Source organism: Xyrauchen texanus, chromosome 6 (assembly GCF_025860055.1).
Source record: "Xyrauchen texanus isolate HMW12.3.18 chromosome 6, RBS_HiC_50CHRs, whole genome shotgun sequence".
Classification (NCBI taxonomy): domain Eukaryota; kingdom Metazoa; phylum Chordata; class Actinopteri; order Cypriniformes; family Catostomidae; genus Xyrauchen; species Xyrauchen texanus.
In genome coordinates this window covers 5,530,658-5,552,082 of record NC_068281.1, presented here as the reverse complement: position 1 = coordinate 5,552,082, position 21,425 = coordinate 5,530,658, and the positions used below count along the sequence as shown (strand labels likewise).

At 44.7% G+C, this 21,425-nt stretch overlaps 2 protein-coding genes across 3 annotated transcripts in view; both read right to left on the bottom strand.

The window, feature by feature from the left end:
* Positions 1-8,078: 8,078 nt before the first annotated feature.
* Positions 8,079-9,728, bottom strand: LOC127645090 (C-C chemokine receptor type 5-like). Of its 2 annotated transcripts, none has more exons than XM_052128614.1 (2): positions 9,634-9,728; positions 8,079-9,525 (listed from the first exon to the last, which is right to left on the bottom strand). In XM_052128614.1, the coding sequence occupies exon 2, from the start codon at positions 9,501-9,503 to the stop codon at positions 8,433-8,435; it is 1,071 nt and encodes a 356-aa protein (XP_051984574.1). In that variant the 5' UTR covers positions 9,504-9,525; positions 9,634-9,728; the 3' UTR covers positions 8,079-8,432. The 2 variants fall into 2 exon arrangements, with proteins under 2 accessions (XP_051984574.1, XP_051984575.1); XM_052128615.1 differs by having other exon boundaries at positions 8,079-9,519; positions 9,634-9,670.
* Positions 9,729-10,051: 323 nt separating this feature from the next.
* Positions 10,052-21,425, bottom strand: part of LOC127645101 (collagen alpha-1(XXI) chain-like) — a 51,475-nt gene continuing 40,101 nt past the window's right edge. The window contains exons 28-30 of the mRNA XM_052128631.1: positions 16,380-16,571; positions 11,031-11,108; positions 10,052-10,916 (exon numbers count right to left, since the gene is read on the bottom strand). Coding sequence (XP_051984591.1) covers positions 10,726-10,916; positions 11,031-11,108; positions 16,380-16,571 — 461 coding nt within the window. The 3' untranslated portion in view covers positions 10,052-10,725. The remainder of the gene's footprint in view (positions 10,917-11,030; positions 11,109-16,379; positions 16,572-21,425) is intronic.

Here is a 21,425-nt window from a genome sequence, read left to right as displayed (position 1 = left end):
CAAAATTTCATTACTATTTAATAAAATTAAAATGTTGTCATAACTGTAAAAATCAAGTTGTCTTAAGTATTACTTGAAATGTCAAGTTTTGGACTCATAACTCATATTTTTCTTAAAAATCCATAGACTTAAGATTTGAAGTGTTAATAACTCAAACTATTCAGTAAAAAATTTAGGGGAATTTAAATAATTGTTATTAAGAATTCATAGATGTTTTTAGTTTTTTTTTGTTGTACTATTTATGCTTTGTTGCAAATAGACGTTTGGTGTAATATCACCTTTAGGGTGATCTGTGTCTCTTTGGTCAAGTTGGACACTGGTCACACTATCTCAGTTCTCTTTGTGCATGTGCAGCTCAAGTGCATAATATATGCATTTCTATAAAGAATTATTTAATAACTGACCTAGAATCAGTTATATTTATCAGTTAAGTCTACTTGCTTGTAGTTAACTTAAATAAGTTCCCTCTAAGTTAATTGAACTTAAATACTCAAGTTTGGGGAGACCCCATTACTCAATGCAATTGAATAAAAATGAGTTCTCAATCAAATGACTTAAATTAACTTATTAAGGTTTTCAGGGTAAAAAATAATAATAATAAAAAAAATTTTTTTTTTAATGTTTGTATAAAACAAAACACAGATTGAAGTAGCTCCTGAGCAGAAGTATTCTCAGATTTGAACAAATGTTCTGGTGTCGAAGTATAGCCAATATTAATTGTTTCACATCCTGTAGAGAGGTAGCTTGGCTTGGGCAGTGCAGTGGGTATAGTATAACATTACTATTTAAAGTAATCTTTTATCCAAAAATTTTAATTGAATATGAGTGAGGGGAAAATATAGAGGGCCGATTGTTTATAATGCCTACCCCCCAGCCCCAATTTAGAAACCATGTTCCAAAATAAACTATTACAAATTGAAATTATGGAGGAGGGAAATGATTTAATCAAAAAACGAATTAAAGTTTGGTCTATTCCTTAAACAAAACTACATGATGGCTTCTGAACTATTTAAAAATACCAAATTAGTTGTATGGACACATTTTATGATACTTTTAGGTGTTTTTTAGTAATGTTTGACGCTTGACAGCACCAGTATCCATTCACTTTCACCACTGTATGGAAAGAACAGATAGGACATGATGTTGAGATCTTAAATGTAAAAGTAAAAAAAATTATCTACTAAATAAAAAACCTGAAGAAGAAAAAAAAACAGAAATGAGTAACACACAAGGATTCACTCAAATAAGGAATTTCACTCACTCACACACACACACACACACACACACACACACACACACACACACACACACACACACACACACACACACACGTTGTGTTTCCATGTTTTATGGGGACTTTCCATAGACATAATGGTTTTTATACTGTACAAACTTTATATTCTATCCCCTAAACCTAACCCTACCCCTAAACCTAACCCTCACAGAAAACTTTCTGCATTTTTACATTTTCAAAAAACATAATTTAGTGTGATTTATAAGCTGTTTTCACAAAATGTCCCCACAATTTCAAAAATTTCAGGTTTTACTATCCTTATGGGGACATTTGGTCCCCACAAAGTGATAAATACACGCTCACACACACACACACTCAAACAAAAAAATCCAGTATCCCAATTTCGCTTTGCATGTAAACGCCTTTATCAGCGTTCTGTCTGCTTATTCAGTGTGCGCATGTCTGTTTACGTTTTGACTTCAGGACTGGAGGAAAAACAAATAATTTCAAAATCTTGCATTATCGTAGTTTGCACTTATCACTTTGGTTGTACACAGAATTGCCAGGGTCACGGTTTTCACGTCCAAATTGGCTATTTTTAAAATGCAGTCGCAGCAAAAATTATAGAGCAGCGGGTTGTTTTTTGGGGCTAGTTTTATGATGTACAGAGGCAGGGATGTGTCCAGGAATTTTTGCCAGGGATCGCAAGAGTCGAGTAAAGGGTTTGTGAGTGGGGTCCGTGTTGGGGTGGCAAGTTGGGTGACAAAGCTCATTTTAGGGTGACAGCTGCCATCCTGTACCACCCTTCATGCCAGTGGCGGCCCATGCATTTTAAGTCTTGGCCTTAAAATTCATGCCATTAAGAAAACACTGTTTCACAATTAATAAGACACCCTATGCATATGGACATCATACATTACATCGCAGCCAAATAATAGTACCAATTGTCATTTTTAAAACACGTCCACGCACGAAAGCCAGAAACAAGAAGGTCTGTTTTTTTAACTGTTCCTCCTACTCCTCTACGTCCTATGGGTGACAGGGCATTCTCCAAGGGAATGAGAAGTTGTGTCGAATGAAGTGACACAAGGGGTATTCCTTGGACGCCGAATCGTACCTCTGAACCTGAGAAAAGGCCAATGTCAAGTTGGCAGACAGAATTTGCATGCCCTGCCCCGGACATACGGGTATAAAGGGAAGCGGGGCAGCGAATGCCAGTCAGGATTTTGCACTGAGGAGCCGAAAATGAAGCACGGCCATTTACAGTGCTAGGTCTAGTCTTGTGGCAGGAGGGACACAACGGTTAGCAGGAGATAGCATGTCGGGATCTTTTAGGATGTCCCGAGGCTAGGGAGCTGAGAGAAGACTCGAAGCCCTTACCCTGCTCCGCGCACCTGGCAGGGGACGGATTTAGAGACTGTGGAAGAGGCCTAAGGGGGTCTGCAGAACTCGTCAGAGCTGGCGTGCCAGGGCTGTAGGCAAAGCCGGAGGCAAGGTAGTTGTCCGGTCCGCAAATTTCCTATTCTTTCAGGAGGGAAAGACCCTGCAGAGGCCATGCCCTGCCCAGTTTTAGGGGGAGGTACTGCATCGCAAATACACCACGAGGGTTGTGAAGCCGGAAGTGAAATATGGCACAGTGCTAGGTCCAGCCTAATGAGGGCAGACTCTACAAGTACGGGACTGCCCCGGGGGAAATGTGGGTCCGCTGTCAAGGGGGACTGTACTGTGGAAAATACATCACGGGGAGCTAGCCTGAAGAGGGAACTATGCCCGTGGAGCCTGACCCCAGTACAGAGCATTGAGACTCGTAGTGGGTCTGGCCACGAATTGCTTCGCTGAATTCGCAGGCCAGAGGGCTAGGGAGGAGAAACATCCAGGCAGCGACAATCAGTGGCTGACCTGGGACAGAAGGTGCACTAGATCAACTTGGTGAAGGGCACAAGGTACAAGCGGAACACCCGGTCGGTTGTGCAGCGTTATGAGTTCTACCGGCTCGGACCTGACAAAACACGGGACGAGACCGACTCAACCCTCAGATTGTAAAACCTGGCAAAAGTTTTGGGTGTTGCCCAGCCCACTGCTCTGCAGATGTCTGCTAGGGAGGTGCCATGGCTCAGTGCCCACGAGGATGCCACACTTCTAGTAGAGTGTGCTCGAACCTGCAAGGGGGCTAAGGCAGTAGCATCAACGACCCAGTGGGCTAACCTCTGTTTGGAGACAGCGTTCCCTTTCCGCCATCCGCCAAAGCAGACAAAGAGCTGCTCAGAAAATCTAAAGCTCTGCGCGCGGTCCAAATAGGTATGCAAAGCATGCAATGGACACAGCAATGAAAGGGCTGGGTTTGCCTCCTCCCGAGGCAGCGCTTGCAGGTTCACGACCTGGTACCTGAAAGGGGTCGTAGGAACCTTGTGCACGTAGCCCGGTCGGGGTCTCAGGATAATGTGAGGAAGCGCCGGACCGAACTCCAGGCAGGTGTCACTGACAGAGAACGCTTGCAGGTCTCCAACCCTCTTGATGGAGGCTAACGCAATCAGGAGGGCCGTCTTCAAGGAGAGGGCCTTTAGCTCGACTGAATCAAGCGGCTCAAAGGGGGGTCTCTGAAGACCCGAGAGGACCACTGAGAGATCCCAAGAGGGGACCAGGTTAAGCCAGGGAGGATTCAGTCTCCAGGCGCCTTTCAGGAACCTGATAATCAAGTCGTGCTTACCAAGGGACTCGCCATCTACTGCAGCTACATACACCTTCAAGGTGGAGGGGGACAGCCTCCCCTCCAGCCTCTCCTGCAGGAATAGAAGCACTGACCAAACTGCGCATCTCTGCGGTTCTTCGGCTAGCCAACACCAATTCGCAAACAAGCGCCACTTTAGGGCGTAGAGTTGCCTGGTGGCGGGAGCTCTGGCTTGGTTGATCATCTCTATAACAGCAGGTGGTAGACACACTAGATCTTCTGCATCCCGTCCAGGGTCCAGACATGGAGGTTCCAGAGGTCTGGGTGCGGATGCCAGAGGGTGCACCGTCCCTGAGGAAGAAGGTCCATCCTCAGGGGAATTTTACAGCGAGTGGCTGTCGCAAGGAGCGTGAGATCCACCAGGATGACCTGTTCCTCGACCTCCCTGATCTTGCACAGCACCTATGCAAGAAGGCTCACTGGGGGAAATGCCTATTTGCGCAGCCCCCAAGGCCAGCTGTTTGCCAGCGCGTCTGTCTTGAGAGGGCTCCTGTCAGGGAGTACCAGAGTGGGCAGTGGGAGTTGTCTTGGGAGGCAAAGAGATCTATCTGTGCCTTGCCAAATCGTTCCATATGAGCTGGACCACCTGGGTGTGGAGCCTCCACTCTCCGCTGGGCGAAACCTGTTGCGACAGCACGTCTGTCATCGTGTTGCTTTTGCCAGGGATGTGAGTGGTGAGCAGCGACTTGAGTCTCCACTTGACTTGCTGGCTCCAAAGGAGGAGATGGCGGGCGAGTTGTGACATATGACGAGAGTGCACGCCGCCCTGGTGATTTATGTACGCTACCGTCGCGGTGCTGTCTGAACGGATCAAGATGTGCCTGCCTCGGATTAGTGGGAGAAACTCTGTAGGGCAAGAATTACAGCCATCAACTCAGCAATTGATGTGCCAACGCTGCCGGGGTCCTTTCCAGGTGTGTGCCGTGGTGCCATCTCGGGACTTTGAGTCTGTAGCCAATGCTGTAGCAGTCTCATATGCATCAACCCGAGCGGCGCGACCGCAGCTGAGGATGCCATATGCCCCAGGAGCCTCTGGAACCCGCTGTGCCGGGCTCGAAGCGAGCGAGGCACCTGAGCACTGACGGAGCATGCGCTGTCATTGAGACAGAGTCTAACTCCATGCCGAGAAAAGAGAAGGTCTTAACCGGGTCGAGCTTGCTCTTTTCCCAGTTGACCTGAAGCCCTAGACGGCTGAGGTGCCCGAGCAGCAGGTCCCTGTGTGTGCATAGTAACTCCTGAGAGTGGGCCAGGATGAGCCAGTCGTCAAGGTAGTTGAGTACACGGATGCCCACTTCCCTTAGGGGGGCAAGAGCGGCCTCTGCAACCTTCGTGAAGACGCAAGGGGACAGGGACAGGCCGAAAGGGAGCACCTTGTACTGATACGCCTGGCTGTCGAACGCAAACCGTAAAAAGGGTCGGTGTCACGGCAGAATGGAGATGTGGAAGTATGCATCCTTCAGGTCTACCGCCGCAAACCAATCTGCTGTCGAACGCAGGTGAGAATCTGTTTCTGCGTGTGCATTTTGAACGGGAGTCTGTGCAAAGCCCGGTTGAGAACTCGCAGGTCCAAGATTGGTCGCAACCTGCAGCTTTTCTTGGGTACGATGAAGTAAGGGCTGTAGAAACCCTTCTTTATCTCAGCTGGAGGGACGGGCTCTATCACATCTTTGAGGAGCAGGGTGGAGATCTCTGCTCGTAAGGCACTGGCTTGTTGGCCGCGCACAAGAGTGGACTGAAAAGAGGGCGAACTGAATCGCATAGCCAAGTCGGATGGTCCTGGCTAACCAGCACGACGGATTGGGAAGTGAGTGCTACGTATCCATACTCTGTGTGAGGGGCACTAACGGGACAATAGTTTTTGACGTACCGGGCAGGGAGCAGGTAATAATGCGTCGGGAAGCAAAAGAGCATCCCGAGGCTTGGGTACCACCAGGGGACGGAATGGTTTTGGTACCACCTCCTGAGTGAACATCCGACTTCCTGGGTTGCCCGTCTCAGCAGCGATTCAGAGCTTTCCTGGTCCGGGAAGGGGTCCTGGAGACGGGGGGCGTACGCCACCTGTGAGGTGCTCGATGCTTGCGGAGCTGCCTGCCGTTGTTTGGTCGCAGGGGGACGTCCTCGGCGAGCAGGCGGGACGCACTGGTTGGGCGGCGTCGCAGCATATTGTGAGAAATTGCCTCTGTCTGCTTCTTCACCGCCGAGAACTGCTGGGCGAAGTCTTCGATGGTGTCGCCGAAGAGGCCAAGCTGGGAGACGGGGGCGTTGAGAAACTTAGCCTTGTCAACGTCGCGTATCTCGACCATGTCTAGCCAAAGGTGGTGCTCCTGGACCACGAGGGTGGGCAGTGCGGTGACCTTCGTGGCTCTGAGAGCAAGGTCGGTGGCAGAGCGCAGTTCCTGCAGCACATCGGGATCGGTACTACCCAGGTGCAGATCTTTAAGTGCCTTGGCTTGATGGACCTGCAGGAGAGCCATGGCATGCAGGGCGGAGGCGGCCTGTCTGGCAGCGCTGTAGGCTTTGGAGGTCAGTGATGATGCCGTCCTACAGGCTCTAGAGGGGGGTAAAGTGCGGTCCCGCCAGGTGGAGGCGTTCTCTGGGCACAGATGGATCGCAACCGCACTATCCACCAGGGGGACTTCCGTGTACCCGTGGGCCGCTCCGCCATCCAGGGTAGTGAGAGCGGATGAGCGAGGGGGTCGGTTACGGGCAGTGAAAGATGCCCTCCATGACCACGTCAGCTCGTCATGCACTTCCTGGAAGAATGGTCATCAAGCCATGAAGGCTGTGGGGGGGCCGCTGAAGTGGCATTCACCTTCAGGATGGAGAGCCACGACCGCAACGTTGCCATAGTCATGTTCTCGCAGTGAGAACATGAACCATCCACGAACGCCACCTCAGTGTGATCGCTACCCAGGCACACGAGGCAGCGTCTGTGGCCGTCATTCTTGGAGAGAAATCGACCGCATCCAGGAACAGGGGCGGAAAGGCATCTTGAAAAAGACGTGTCCTGAAAAGGACGTTCAACGGCGCTGTGTATTGCTCTTTTTGTGAGTGGAAAACTCAGACTCTTTTAGAGAAAATATAACTCTTTTAGGAGGAGACACTCTTTTAAACAGAGAGAAAGCACTGTCGAAGCGACCAGGGGAGTGAACTGCACAACGTGCAGAGAGAGATGACAGCTTGTGTCACTTCGTCGAGTGAGTGACAGAAGGGGAACTGTGAAACGTTCTTCCCTCTGAGGTTAGACATGCTAAATCTTTTATTCTTTTTAAATCTCTTAAAACTCACTTTTTAGGGTTACTTTTCTGTTTTTATTATTGTATTATTTTTAAATTTTTCTAATTGCATGTTTACTTGTATTAATGTATTTTAATTTTTCTCTTGTAAAGCGCTTTAAGATGCAAATTGTAAAGGCGGAAGAGAAAATAAAGTTTTATTATTATTACTATTCATACCAGGAAAAAGGTGTCTTATAATATTTGCAATCTAAATGTTGCTTACAATCATTTTTGTTTCGTAGGTTTAATTTTCAGTACTTAAACTGACACTGAATGCTCCAGGCAGCCTAATTTACACTTAGAAAACTCCTGATGTTGCAGGAGCCCTGCTTTCCTGTTTATATCTCAGGTTTTTAAATCCATAAGGATCTCTCTCAATGGCGATAGCGGCAGCGAGTAATGAAGACACCTGACTCACCAGCTAGATCTCGCACTCATCACTTTCAAATTATGTACATCACTTAAAGCATGATTGCATCACTCAAGGCCAGCTAAAAGGCCTCGACTTGGACATATCCTAAAGACCACACCCACCAAGAACAAATAAATCCATCTGATTGGCTGATCAATCTGACAATCTGACTTTAGATGCATATTCACTGCACTGTTGAGGGATTCTTTAGAAATTCTGAAGGCTTAACAGGGTGGAGCTCAGATTCACACACTTGGCTTTGAGCATGCGATTTGTGAACCAGTCGTCCCGCTTTGCTTGTAAGGATCAAGGAATAAATTCTGATTGGATAAACTATTTGCTGTTTGCTATTCATTTTTAAGATGAATTAGGAGTGGAAAGCAATTGAAAATGAATAGGCAAAAAGGTGAATGAGAATGAAAGGATGAAATAATATGTATTTATTAGACATGTTAGGTCAGCAGAGAAGTCTTTGCTGGCCCTGAGAGTTCGCCACAGCTTCAGGCCCCACCCCTGTACCGAGGCCACCAAAAGGTTTTGTGAATGTATTAGTACAAAAAAATCTATTAAAAAACATAAGCCTGCAGAAATGATTTCATATAATGATTTATGCTCAATAAAGCAAGGAAAACTTACAATTTGCATGTTTTGTTTTGTTTTTACAAAAAGGTAGGGGTTCCTTTTTGTGTCCTCTTAGCAATACATTTCAGAACAAATAGTATAAAGTTGTCACTTTACAAATAAACCACAGCCTCCACAGTCACGCTAATTGATGAATCATCAGTAATCAGTGTTTGGGCTCCTGAACGATGTGCTTTTACTGCTATGCGTTGACAGTACAGATATCTTTAGGCATGGCAGACGCTTGGCCAAAAGTTTCAGAAAATGGTTTTGAAATTTCTTGCCCAAAAATGTATAAAAGACAGGGCTAATGCAACAGTATAGGTACGCAAAGTTCTGTGTCACATACAGGGCATAGTCAAGGGCATTTGAACATTGTGACTGGTCTCCAAAGGATGTCTTGATCGCTTGTAGCAAGATGACCACATTGTAAGGTGTCCAGCAGATGAAGAAGGTGAAGATGATGATAAAGATGAGTTTGACTGCCCTGCACTTCTCCGCCATGCGAGTGTACATGATTCTGATGGTTATACGGACATAACAGTACATGACGATAGCCAGAGGCACTAAGAAGAAAAGGAGAAACTGCTGATAATACCCATACAGCTCCCACTTTGTGAGGACACTCTGGGAGTATCCAGTCACTTCACACAGCATACCATTGTCCTGACTGTCTCTCACGTTGTGAAGAACGATATCCTTTATACTAGCCAATACACTGAGGACCCAGACGACAGCAGACGATGCAAACGCATATGCTCTCCTCCTGCTCTGGGCTGCTGTGACAGCATGGACCACTGCCAGGTAACGGTCAAAGGTCATGAGAGTAAGGAAAAGGATGGAGCTGTTGAAGCCGATGGAATAAAAACTTCCCACCAACTTGCACATGGTACTGCCAAAGATCCACTGAGAGCTGTAGTACACTGCCAAAAACGGGAGGCTAGAAGCGAAGATTAGGTCTGAGATGACAAGGTTGAGTAACAATATGTTGGTGACTGTGCTAAGCTTCTCATATCTGTAGATGATACACAGCACAAGCCCGTTCCCTAACAAGCTGAGTAAGAAATTTATGTAGTAGAATGCCGGGAGAAGTGCTGCACCAAAGTGGATGACATCGCTTTTCTCGCATAAAACAACTGGTTCATTTCGGACATATTCTGGATCCACTGTCTCATTTGAGTTATTAAAAAAATAGTAGAAAAAGTCCAAGTCAAAATCACTCTCAGCCATTGATGTCTTCTTTGGTCTGTTGCTAAATAGAAAATAAAAATTAGACAAGCACAAAACACATCTCTATTATAATAAAATGGATTAAAAAGTATCAGATACATTCCAAACATCAAATATTGGTTTCACTCACCGATGTCTGTTATAAATGAGTGTGAATCTCTCTTCAGCCCCGATAGAACTGATACAACCACACTGTGGTTTGCTAAGAAAAGGAAGGAACTGCAAAGGGCATTTAAATCAGCTCGTCAGCACTACGCAAAACCACTTACACAATAAAAATATTGGTCACAATGTATATACAGTAAATGTCATATAATCTTTGTACATTTTAAATTAATGATTGAAATGACAAAGTACTCAAGTAAAAAACAAATTGAAGATAAATATTTTTTTTTTTTTCAAAAATTCATGTTACTTTTTATTAAAATTAAAATGTCAGCTGCACTTAAAATGAATTAATGAATTAAATCAGATTCAGTATTTCCTAAAGAACATGAAACGGCACAAGTTCTGTGAGCATTTAAAAAGAACACACCAAAAAATTATTAGGCAATAAATAGAGGTTTTTAATCCTTTTCACAAATCTATCAAGTCAAAAACATGCATACCAAAACTATAACCCTATTAATAGTGCTGCACAATTCTACAAGACTGCTGAAACAATTGAAAGTATACAATAATGAAAAATGTTGTATTAGTATGCAAAAAATTTATTTTGAATGTTGGTATAAAACAAAACACAGATTGAGAATAGCCCTGAGCAGAAGTATTCTCAAGATTTTAACATAAATGTTCTGGTGTCGAAGTATAGCCAATAGTAATTGTTTCACATCCTGTAGAGAGGTAGCTTGGCTTGGGCAGTGCAGTGGATACAGTATAACAATAATTTTTTATCCAAAAATTTAAAATTAGTGTGGGGAAAATTTAGATGGCCAGTTGTGTTTTTTTGAAGCCATAAGATAGCTTTGTGTAAGGAATAGACCAAACTTGAAAGTTTGATTTCATCAGAGAAGTATCTGGGGGGAATTCACTCAAATAAGGAATTTCAACACAAAAAGATTCTCAGACAAAAACACATCACAAATTAAAGGTCAAGATCATGACAACTTTCTTTAGAGGGTAGGAGTTCCTGAGGTCAATGCTGAGCACCAGAAATGTTTGTTGTCCATTTAAAATTTCAGAGAACACTGTACAGAATCAGTAAGATCCCACTGTCCTGATGCTAAAAGTTTGGTCCTTTCCTAAAAGGGTCATCCCGAAAATTGTAGGCTTGATAACAAAGCGACGGGTCACAAAAACCCATTGATCCTGGGGGTCCACGTTTTCCTGGGATACCTGGATGGCCAGGTTTCCCTGGGGGACCAGAAGGCCCAGCATACCCCTCACCATCATCCCCACGTGGGCCCTGTAAACCTGTGTAAAACCCAGGAGAACAAATTAAAAACAAATGACACCCAAAACAAAATTAAATGGTTTATTATCAGACATGAATTCAGTCTGATATTGGCATCTTAGTTTTTTTGTTACCTGCTGGACCAGGTGGACCTGGCAACCCAATGTCACCCTGTCCTTTGGCACCTTTCATACCCATTGGGCCAGTATCACCTATAACAAAAACAAACAGTATTCGTGTGAATGTACGGTACAGCACTAAGCTTTAATCTCACCGGAACTATGACAACATTTTAATTATGTTGGCTTGACAAAGTCAACATACTATTATTTTACAAACTTGGTTTAGGGTTATTTTTAAAAATCCTAAACCAAGCCCAACATTTCAAACACTAATACCTTCTAGAGCTTTTAAGCAACATCCACCAAACTTGGTAAAGAGCTTCAGACTGTTCTGACTTGGTGTCCTATGTCTTTTCTAACTGACTGGTCCGTCAGTCTTGTACTGACGGACACCAAGATGGCGGCGCGGTAGCACGCAGTGGCCACTCCGGATCCACAATGGTGCTATTTTTGTTAAAAAAGCCCGACTTTTGCAACACATGGACATCGGAGCAACCGGTGTTCGTGTCTACCATCGCCAGACACTACTGAAATATAAGACTCATGCAAAAACCAAGCTGCATGATGACCCGCAGGAGGCGCTACGCGTCCTCGGCTTGCTGCGGAGACCAGGCCTCCAGCCCTCGGCGTCGCCTGATGCCGGTGGCCGGGGGAGAGGACGTCGTAAGCGGTGTGCGAAAGCGAAGCGCGGAAAGAGGGCGGGGTCCATGCTAGGCTAAAACAAACCCTAGCCGGCCGGCTCTCCCGTCTATCCTGCTCTCAAATGTTTGCTCCTGGACAATAAACTGGACTATATCCGACTCCAGCAGGCTACGCAGCGTGAGTTTAGAGACTGCTGCATCTTTGTTTTCACGGAGACGTGGCTCAGCGACAGAGTTCGGATGCCGCCATTCAGCTAGACGGGCTCGCCTCGTTTCGTGCCGACAGAAATACAGCTCTCTGCGGTAAGACTCGCGGTGGTGGCTTGTGTGTTTACATCAACACGGAATGGTGCAAGAACTCTATGCTAGTCTCTAGTTACTGTTCATCGCTGTTGGAGCTTGTGACTGTTAGATGCAGACCTTTTTATCTACCACGGAATTCACCACTGTTTGCATAACCGAGTTTACATTCCCCAGCTTAACGCTAAGGAAGCACTCTGTGAAATGTATGGGGCTATGAGCTGAACTGCAGAACGCTCACCCCGACGGACTGTTTATTGTCGCCGGAGATTTCAACCATGCAAATCTCAAGACGGTGCTCCCTAAATTCCATCAGTATGTGGACTTTGCAACGAGAGGGAGAACACGCTTGATCTTGTTTACACAAACATCCCAGGCGCTGCATCGGGCGGAGCCCCGTCCCCACCTCGGCTACTCAGACCACATCTCTGTTATGTTAATTCCAGCATACAGACCGCTAGTCAGACGCACAAAACCGCTTCAGAAGCAGGTGAAAACCTGGCCAGCAGGAGCCATCTCTGCTCTTCAGGACTGTTTTGAGTGTACTGACTGGCACATGTTCAGGAGGCTGCAACATATGGCGATTCTACCAACTTGGAGGAATACACAGCATCAGTGACCAGCTACATCAGCAAGTGCATTGATGATGTCACTTTCTCCAAGACCATCACCACATGCTCCAACCAGAAGCCGTGGATGACTGCGGAGGTGCGCACGCTGCTGAGGTCCCGAGACTCGCCTTCAGAGCAGGCGATAAGGCAGCCCTAAGAACAGCTAGGGCCAAACTGTCACGGGCAATCAGAGAGGCAAAGCGCCGACACGCCCAGAGAATCCACAGTCACTTCCAGGACAGCGGTGACACGCGGCGCATGTGGCAGGGCATCCAGGCCATCACCAACTACAGGACAACATCAGTTGCCTGTGACAAAGATGCCTCCCTTCCAGATGCGCTGAACGACTTCTATGCTCGGTTTGAAGTGCAGAACGACGTGATGGCGAGGGAAGTCCACCCCTCCTCCCCAATCCGACCAGGTGCTCTTGTCTTACCAGCGGCAGATGTGAGGAAAACTCCTACGTGAGAGTCAACCCATGGAAGGCTGCTGGACCAGACAACATTCCTGGCAGAGTGCTCAGAGGATGTGCAGACCAGCTAGCAGATGTTCTTACCGACATCTTCAACATCTCTCTGAGCAGCGCCGTCGTTCCAACGTGCTTCAAGGCCACCACCATCATCCCCATGCCAAAGAAGTCTTCAGTGTCCTGCCTCAACGACTACCGTCCCGTCGCGACTTACACCCATCATCATGAAGTGCTTCGAGAGGCTCGTCATGAGGCAGATTAAGACCCAGCTGCCCCCTCACTAGACCCACTGCAGTTTGCGTGATCGTTCAAACCGTTCAACGGACGATGCCATCACCACAACCCTCCATCTGGCCCTCACCCACCTAGACAATAAGGACTCATACGTTCGAATGCTGTTCATTTCAGCTCAGCATTCAACACAATCATTCCCCAGCACCTGATTGGAAAGCTGAACCTGCTGGGCCTGGACACCTCCCTCTGCAACTGGATCCTGGACTTCCTGACTGGGAGACCTCAGTCAGTCCGGATCGGGAACAGCATCTCCACCACCACCACACTGAGCACTGGGGCCCCCAGGGCTGTGTGCTCAGTCCACTGCTGTTCACTCTGCTGACTCACGACTGTGCAGCAATGCACAGCTCGAATCACATCATCAAGTTCGCTGATGACACGACCGTGGTGGGTCTCATCAGCAAGAACGACGAGTCAGCATACAGAGAGGAGGTGCAGCGGCTGACGAACTGGTGTAGAGCCAACAACCTGTCCCTGAATGTCGACAAAACAAAAGAGATGGTTGTTGACTTTAGGAGAGCACAAGGTGAACACACGCCGCTGAACATCGACGGCTCCTCTGTGGAGATCATCAAAAGCACCAAATTCCTTGGTGTTCACTTGGCGGAGAACCTCACCTGGTCCCTCAACACCAGCTCTATCACCAAGAAAGCCCAGCAGCGTCTCTACTTTCTTTGAAGGCTGAGGAAAGCACATCTCCCAACCCCCATCCTCACTACATTCTATAGAGGGACTATTGAGAGCATCCTGAGCAGCTGCATCACTGCCTGGTTTGGGACTTGCACCGTTTCGGACCGCAAAGCCCTGCAGAGGATAGTGAGGACAGCTGAGAAGATCATTGGGGTCTCTCTTCCCTCCATCAAAGACATTTACAAAAAACACTGTATCCATAGAAGCAACCAGCATTGTGGACGACCCCACACACCCCTCACACAAACTCTTTACCCTCCTCCCGTCTGGCAAGAGGTACCGAAGCATTCGGGCCCTCACGGCCAGACTGTGTAACAGCTTCTTCCCCAAGCCATCAGACTCCTCAATACTCAGAGACTGGTTTGACACACACGTGTCCTGAGTTGCACTTTAATTACTGTCACTTTATAACTGTCTGCTACCTCAATAACTGCTATGTGCATAGAACATTATCTCATAGTATGTTATGTTTACATTTTTAGAAACTGTCATCTTTTTGCACTACTGAGTACTGGTCGGCGCTGCACTGTCTATTGTCCTGTTCAGTGTCAGAAATTTGTTGTACTGTCCTGTACTTTTTGCACATGTTTGCACGTGCACTTTCTATAGGTATATGTAGGTTTTTTTATATAGGTATTTTATTTTGTTGTGTTGTCTCATGTGGTCCTGTGTTGGTCCTTTGTTGTTTTTATGTAGCACCATGGTCCTGGAGGAACGTTGTCTTGTTTTTCTGTGTACTGTACTAACTGTATATGGTTGAAACGACAATAAAAAACCACTTGACTTGACTTGACTTGACCTTTCGCGCAGTAGGCAGCCAAAAATTTGAAAAATACCATAGACTTGCTTTGAAACGATGTTCAAACGGCAAACGGAATGCCCATTAATTAAAACTCCAGCTGTCAAAAATTCAAATGTAAACAAACCCACAAAAGGCATATGATCTTTTTAAGTTGCTCTCTATCTCTCTCTGTCAGTCTATCTGACAGTTTATCTGACTATGGCCATGTCCACACTAATCCGTTTAAATTTGAAAACTCAGTTTTATAATGTCATTGTTTTCTAAAGTATGCGTTTATGGAGAGCGTTTTCAAAAGTTTTTAGTGCTGTTCCAATGTGGATGAGAGCTGTAAACTTGCTAAATTATTGCATCAAGCACAACATTCGGTAGGTGTATGACACCCTCAGCAATAAACAAGTTGTTGTGAACCGGCTAGTGAGATCGCAAATTTAATATACTGCAACAATCATACATTTACACCCATTTGGTGACTGTGCTAACCTGAATGACGTTGCAGAAATAGAATGACCTGTCGTATGTCGCGGCTATTTAGGACAAAAACTCTGTTTAACATGGAAAATATACCTTTTATCGTGTGTCGCGGTGTTGCATCGCATCTCGTTAAGACACAGTGTTGCTGTAACATCTAACTACAAACTTTGCCTGGGTTGCTCAAGGAGTATTGATGTGGACTACCACACCTGGAGTTGCAAGTTCGAATCCAGGGTGTGCTGAGTGACTCCAGCTAGGTCTCCTAAGTAAACAAATTGGCCCAGTTAATAGGGAGGGTAGAGTCACATGGGGTAACCTCCTCATGGTCGTGATTAGTGGTCCTCGCTCTCAATGGGGCATGTGATAAGTTGTGCGTAGATCGCGGAGAGTAGCATGAGCCTCCACATCGGAGTCTCCGAGGCGTTATGCACAACGAGCCATGTGATAAATGTGCAGATTGGCGGCCTCAGAAGTGGAGGCAACTGAGACTTGTCCTCCACCACCTGGATTGAGGCAAGTAACTGTGCACCACGGGGACCAACTAAGTAGTGGGAATTGGGCAAAAATTTGTTTAAACATTCAGACAAGGCATTGTTTTGACAAACTTTACTTATCTAGTTACATAATGTGACATATTTCATTGTTTAATGTGGAGAATATCTGTGTTTCTCAATGGTAATGCATCTTTTTCAAATCTATAGTTGTTGTGTGGTAATTGTAGAGATCTATATTTAATGTCATCCAACATTAAAATTATTGGCAAGATTTTATAAAAACTGCCATACTCAAAACAATCTGGCCAATGGTTAAGATTATTTACACGTATGGCCTAGGTGATGTAATAAGGAAACTGTTTTAGGGGTGAAGCAAGTTATTTTATTTTTAAGAAAGTTAACATAGGCAAAACCTTTTTTTCCATTGTAATAATGTGCAATGATAAATCAAGCAAAACAAGACCAGCAACATGTATTAAGTAAATGGCGTCAATTTTGATTTCATGTTAATTTGCATTAAGCATAATAAACGTAAAAAAAAACTCCACACAATCTGCTTAGGTATGCTGGTGTGTCATCAGTGACTCACCTTTAACCCCTTCTGGTCCCCTCCTCCCTGGTGTTCCTGGATAGCCAGGAGCTCCTGCCCTGCCAGGGTACCCTGGAGATCCAGATGGGCCTGTTGGTCCAGGGGGGCCTGGATCACCTGGTTGCCCTTGTTTGGTTTCACAGTGTTCACAACTTCTATGGCCCATCACCTGCAGGAGCTGTGGTAGCTGGTCTGTTGAAGGTACATTTAGATAAATGAATTGAAGATGGCCTAATATTGAGCTAATAGTGACTGTGTTTATGCACACGTACCTTACACGTTTACGCTTGATAAGCCCTTAAAATATGTTCATTTCAAAGCAAAGGTAATAAATGGTTTAAGCGAAACCTGGTTCACCTAGGTTTTAACCTGTTATCCCAATTTTGCTTTGCACGTAAACGCCTATATCAGCGTTGTCAGCTTATTCAGTGTGCGCATGTCTGTATACATTTTGAATTTAGGACTGGAGGAAAAATAAATCAAATCTCATGTTAATATGGTTCTTGCATTATTGTAGTTTGCAGTTATCACTTTGGTTGTACAAAGTGTTGCCAAGGTCGTGGCTTTCAAGCTCAATTTCTTTAAATGCAGTTGTGGGAAAAATGACAGAGTTGCGGGTTGTGTTTTCTTTGGGCTAATTTTATGATGTACCGAGGCAGGGGCATGTCCAGGAATTTTTGCCAGGGGTGGCATCCAGTTCACAATCGGGGTCCATGTTGGGGTGGCAAGTAGGGTGGGCAAAACATATTTTTAGGGTGGCGGCTGCCCCCCCGTGCCACAATTCTGGCCCCGCCCCTGTACCAAGGCCACCAAAAAGTTTGTTTGTAGACAATGAAAAATGTATCCTTTCTTAATGTGTAATGAACCTGGGAATGAATACCTAGCAACCTAAGGACCGCTGGCGCTGTAAGAGCGAGTAACATGTGCGTTGATGCCCACTTTGTTAATTTTTTGGTGCAAATCTGGCAGTAGATGTGTTTGTATGTGGAGGAACTAGCAGCTGCAGCATTAAGACATGGCAGGTAAATGGTGCAAATATTAAATGAAAAAAAATATTGCATTGAATGGAAGATGGAAAAGGAGTTAAAGGAATGGATTTGAAGTGTTCCAAATCCAGGTACTTCCTTTCTAAGATCAAATATTGCAGTAAAGGAGGCAGAGTTGTAGCTGGCTGCTCATGTTGCTTGCCACTCAAGCGTCTTAACTGTTGATCACTCAAGATGTGTTGTGGAAGACTTTTCCAAGTAAGGCATTCATTTACACCGAACAAAATGGTAAATGGTCTGCACTTATATAGCACTTTTATTTTTAACCTTAGAGGTTACTAAAGCACTTTACACTGTGTCCCAATCACACTCCAATGACCACAGAGCTGCCATGCAAGGCGCTAGCCTGCCATTAGGAGCAACTTGGGGTTCAGTGTCTTGCCCATGCAACCCTGTGATTGGCAGCCGAGCCGCTCTACCACCTGAGCCACAGTTGTTCAGGAAGATCTTCTGGAGGATATATGTAGTGGTCCTTTCTCTCTCATTGTAGATGAGCGCACTGATGTCGCAACCAGGAAACAACTATGCAAGGTCATCATATTTTACAGCAAGAAGCACTTTTGCAAGAATGATTCACTGACCAAAGAAAATGTTTTGTTCAAGTTCTTGGATGACAACAAACTGTCTGCATCGGTCTTGCAACGGATGGCTGTAACACAATGTGTGGACAATATAATTCAGTGCTAATGAAATTCCCTTAATCATAATCCACATATTGTCTACATAAAGTGTGTGTGCCATACTCTTCAGCTCTGTGCATCAAAAGCTGTGAGTGTCCTTCCCAGAAATGTAGAGTACATGGTTTCTCGAGACCTACAGTTGGTTTTCGAATGCCACCCAGCGGCTCCAAAAGTATTTGGAACTGTACAAGACCACAAATGTAGGTGAAAGCCCTCTGAAGATTCTGAAACTGTCAGACACTAGGTGGCTTGTGATTAGCGAGTGTGTCAACTATATCCTTTCACAGTATGAGGAACTTAAGTTGCATTTCCAATTGACAAAAGACGAGTTGCTGTACAAATTGTACAATGACAAACTTAATCGTATCTACCTGAAATTCCTCCAGCCAATTGTGCTAGAGTTTAACAGACTCAATAAAATCTTTCAACTTGAGACCCCATCCTGCAAAACTTTTAGCAGATCTTCTAGAGTTTTACCCGTCCCTTCTTGACTGCATAGGATTGCCACAGACATTCCAAAACTGGCAAGACATCATGGAGTTTGCCCTTTCTAATGAGAATATTTTGCCCCTTGATGCTGTAGACTTTGGGGTGCAGTTCCATCTTGCTTTGCTTGAATCCAAGGGAATAAGTGATCAAGGTGTATAGGATATGAAACGCAGGTGCAGGGACTCCATGCAGGAGTTATCTTAGGAGATCAAGAAGAAACTTCCAGATAACATCAAACAACTAGAGGCTCCCACATTCCTGTCACCGAGCCATGTTCTGTTTTCAAATAAGCCAAGGAGTGTTTTTCTTTCTCTTCAAGGGAGATGTAGTGAATGCTGAGCAATGGTGGAGAGTCCTTCATTCTCTAGATTGGAAAAATAAAGAAGACAGCAAAACCGAGGACTTCTAGATAGAGGTTGCTATGCACACAGACACTGCAGTTGACAAAGACTTTGAAGAACTTGCCAATTTAGCCTTATCCCTTCGAGCTTTACCATTCAGCAATGCTGCTGTTGAGCATCCATTCTCCCAAATATCACTCATAAAGAACAAGCTACGAAAAAGGTTAGAATATGAAGTCTCTGCTAAATATAATGAGGATAAGAATAAAAATCTGATGCCATGAATTCAAGCCATCACCACGGATGCTTTCTCTCTTTAATGCTGAACTATACTCCACATAAGCTGTGCCCCACTGAGAGCGAGAACCACAATACAGTGACCACGAGGAGGTTAACAAAATGTTATGACTCTACCCACCCTAGCAACCGGGCCAATTGATTGCTTAGGAAGCCTGACTGTAGTCACTCAGCATGCCCTGGATTCGAAATTGCGACTCCAGGTGTGGTGGTCAGCATCTTTTCTCGCTGAGCTACCAAGGCCCCCGCATGGTTGTGTGTGTGACAGAACAGCGGTAAATGTGGAGAGGAGAAAAGAGGAGTGAAATGAAGTGAAAAGAGTACTGTAAGCACATATAGTAATGGTCTTGCCTGGGATCAGAAAATGCAGGAGAGGACATGTTTCCATTATTGTATGTATAAGGATGTGTAAAACTACAGTGTGTTGAGAAAGGGGAAGGGAAAGAAAAATGCTCTTAAGGCAAAAGCTTTGGCTTATAAACATACAATTTTATAGATGGCTCTTTTAGTGTATCACATATTGTGACATATATGTTCAAACAATTTATAAATGCATATGCTTCAAAATTATTCAACAGAACATTAAAAACAGAGAAAGACAAACAGAAGAATTAAAATCACTCAATTAAAAAAAAGATCCAGGAATAAAATACAGATATACAAGAATAATTGGACACTGAGAAATTTGGGCAGGTAGGTTTGAATAGACTTTGTGCTGGAAGAATGTCTTGGACCTGGCAACACTGGTTGTACATTTAAATACTCATCCAGTCCCCAATTTTTGCTCACATTTTATAACCATCTGTACGGTTGTGTTTAGCATCACAAACATCTGCCTACAGTTGCTACATGTATCGCTGTTAAGTATAAATTTACGCAATAAGCATAAATTGAGGAAGCTAAGTGTAGATTATTTTGAGATGTATAACGCATACAGAATAGTTCTGTTTTATTGGAAGGAGTGTGACAGTATTCAGAACATCTTATTCTGCCTCATCGCAAATATTGCTTAACTGCTGGTTACAGATAGTTGTTCTTCCTCTTTAACAGAGAACTGAAACTGCTCCCACATCTCTTGATGCTTCCAGCCAACAGGCCATGAGGCAAGCAGTGCATACAAACATGTTTCATATATCAGAGAACTAACATGCACAAATCTACACTACAAAAAATTAGGGGTATCCCGATCCGATACCTAGATCGGTATCGCATCGATACTGACGTTTTTAGACGGATCGGGTATCGGTCCGACGAGCCCGACCCAAATCCGATACTCTGTGTTAGTCATGTTCGTTACTGTCAAGCTTAAAAAATGACATAAAAGAACTGTTAAAACACCATTAAAGCGGTTCATATGACTAGTGCATTTTATTCAAAGCCACTTGAAGCCACGGGATAGCTCTGTGAATTGCAATAGGCTGTGTTTAATAAGTAAACATATATGTTCTTGCACGCGCAGCCTCAGCGCGGTAGTGAATGGTGCTTTTACACACACGCACACGGCTATTTATAGCCTTCACCCGTGCACAATATTTGTGCTCTACAAACGAACATCTCAGATGTAGATGCTCAGCAGTTCGGTTCACTTATAATATGGACTTAGAAAGGCAATGGAGGTGCATTTAACCAGAATTTAATTAAGAAGCGAATTAAACTGTGAATAAAAAGGGTGAGGGTTTAAAAGTTAAAGCTGTCACGGGAGACTCACGGAGAGGCAGAGATATGAACTCAGTAGCAGGGTTTATTGAGCAGAGGATTGAAACAGTGATGTAAATATTGTGAGTAAATTCAGTTAAGCAGAGTGGCAAACAGCAGGTAAGTAATATCCAGACAGTGTATAGATATGATGAAAGAGATAACTCAAAACAATTTTATGATACATGCAGGCAATAATGAAGACACACGATTGACATAGTAGAAAGTTCTGGAGTCTCAGAAATACTATCGATGAGAACAGGCACAGAGTGAGAAAGTGAGTGAGAAAGTGAGTGAGTGAGTGAGTGAGTGAGAGAGAGAGAGAGAGAGAGAGAGAGGTATTTATTTATGCAGTCATTGATTAGCCACTAATGATATGCAGGTGCGTGTAATCAGAACTCAGGGAGTGCCAGTATGCTAGTTAATAATAAAGTGTTTCTTAAGCTATACATTTATATTGAAATAATGTGTAGTTAACAGTTTGTTTTTCTTTACATA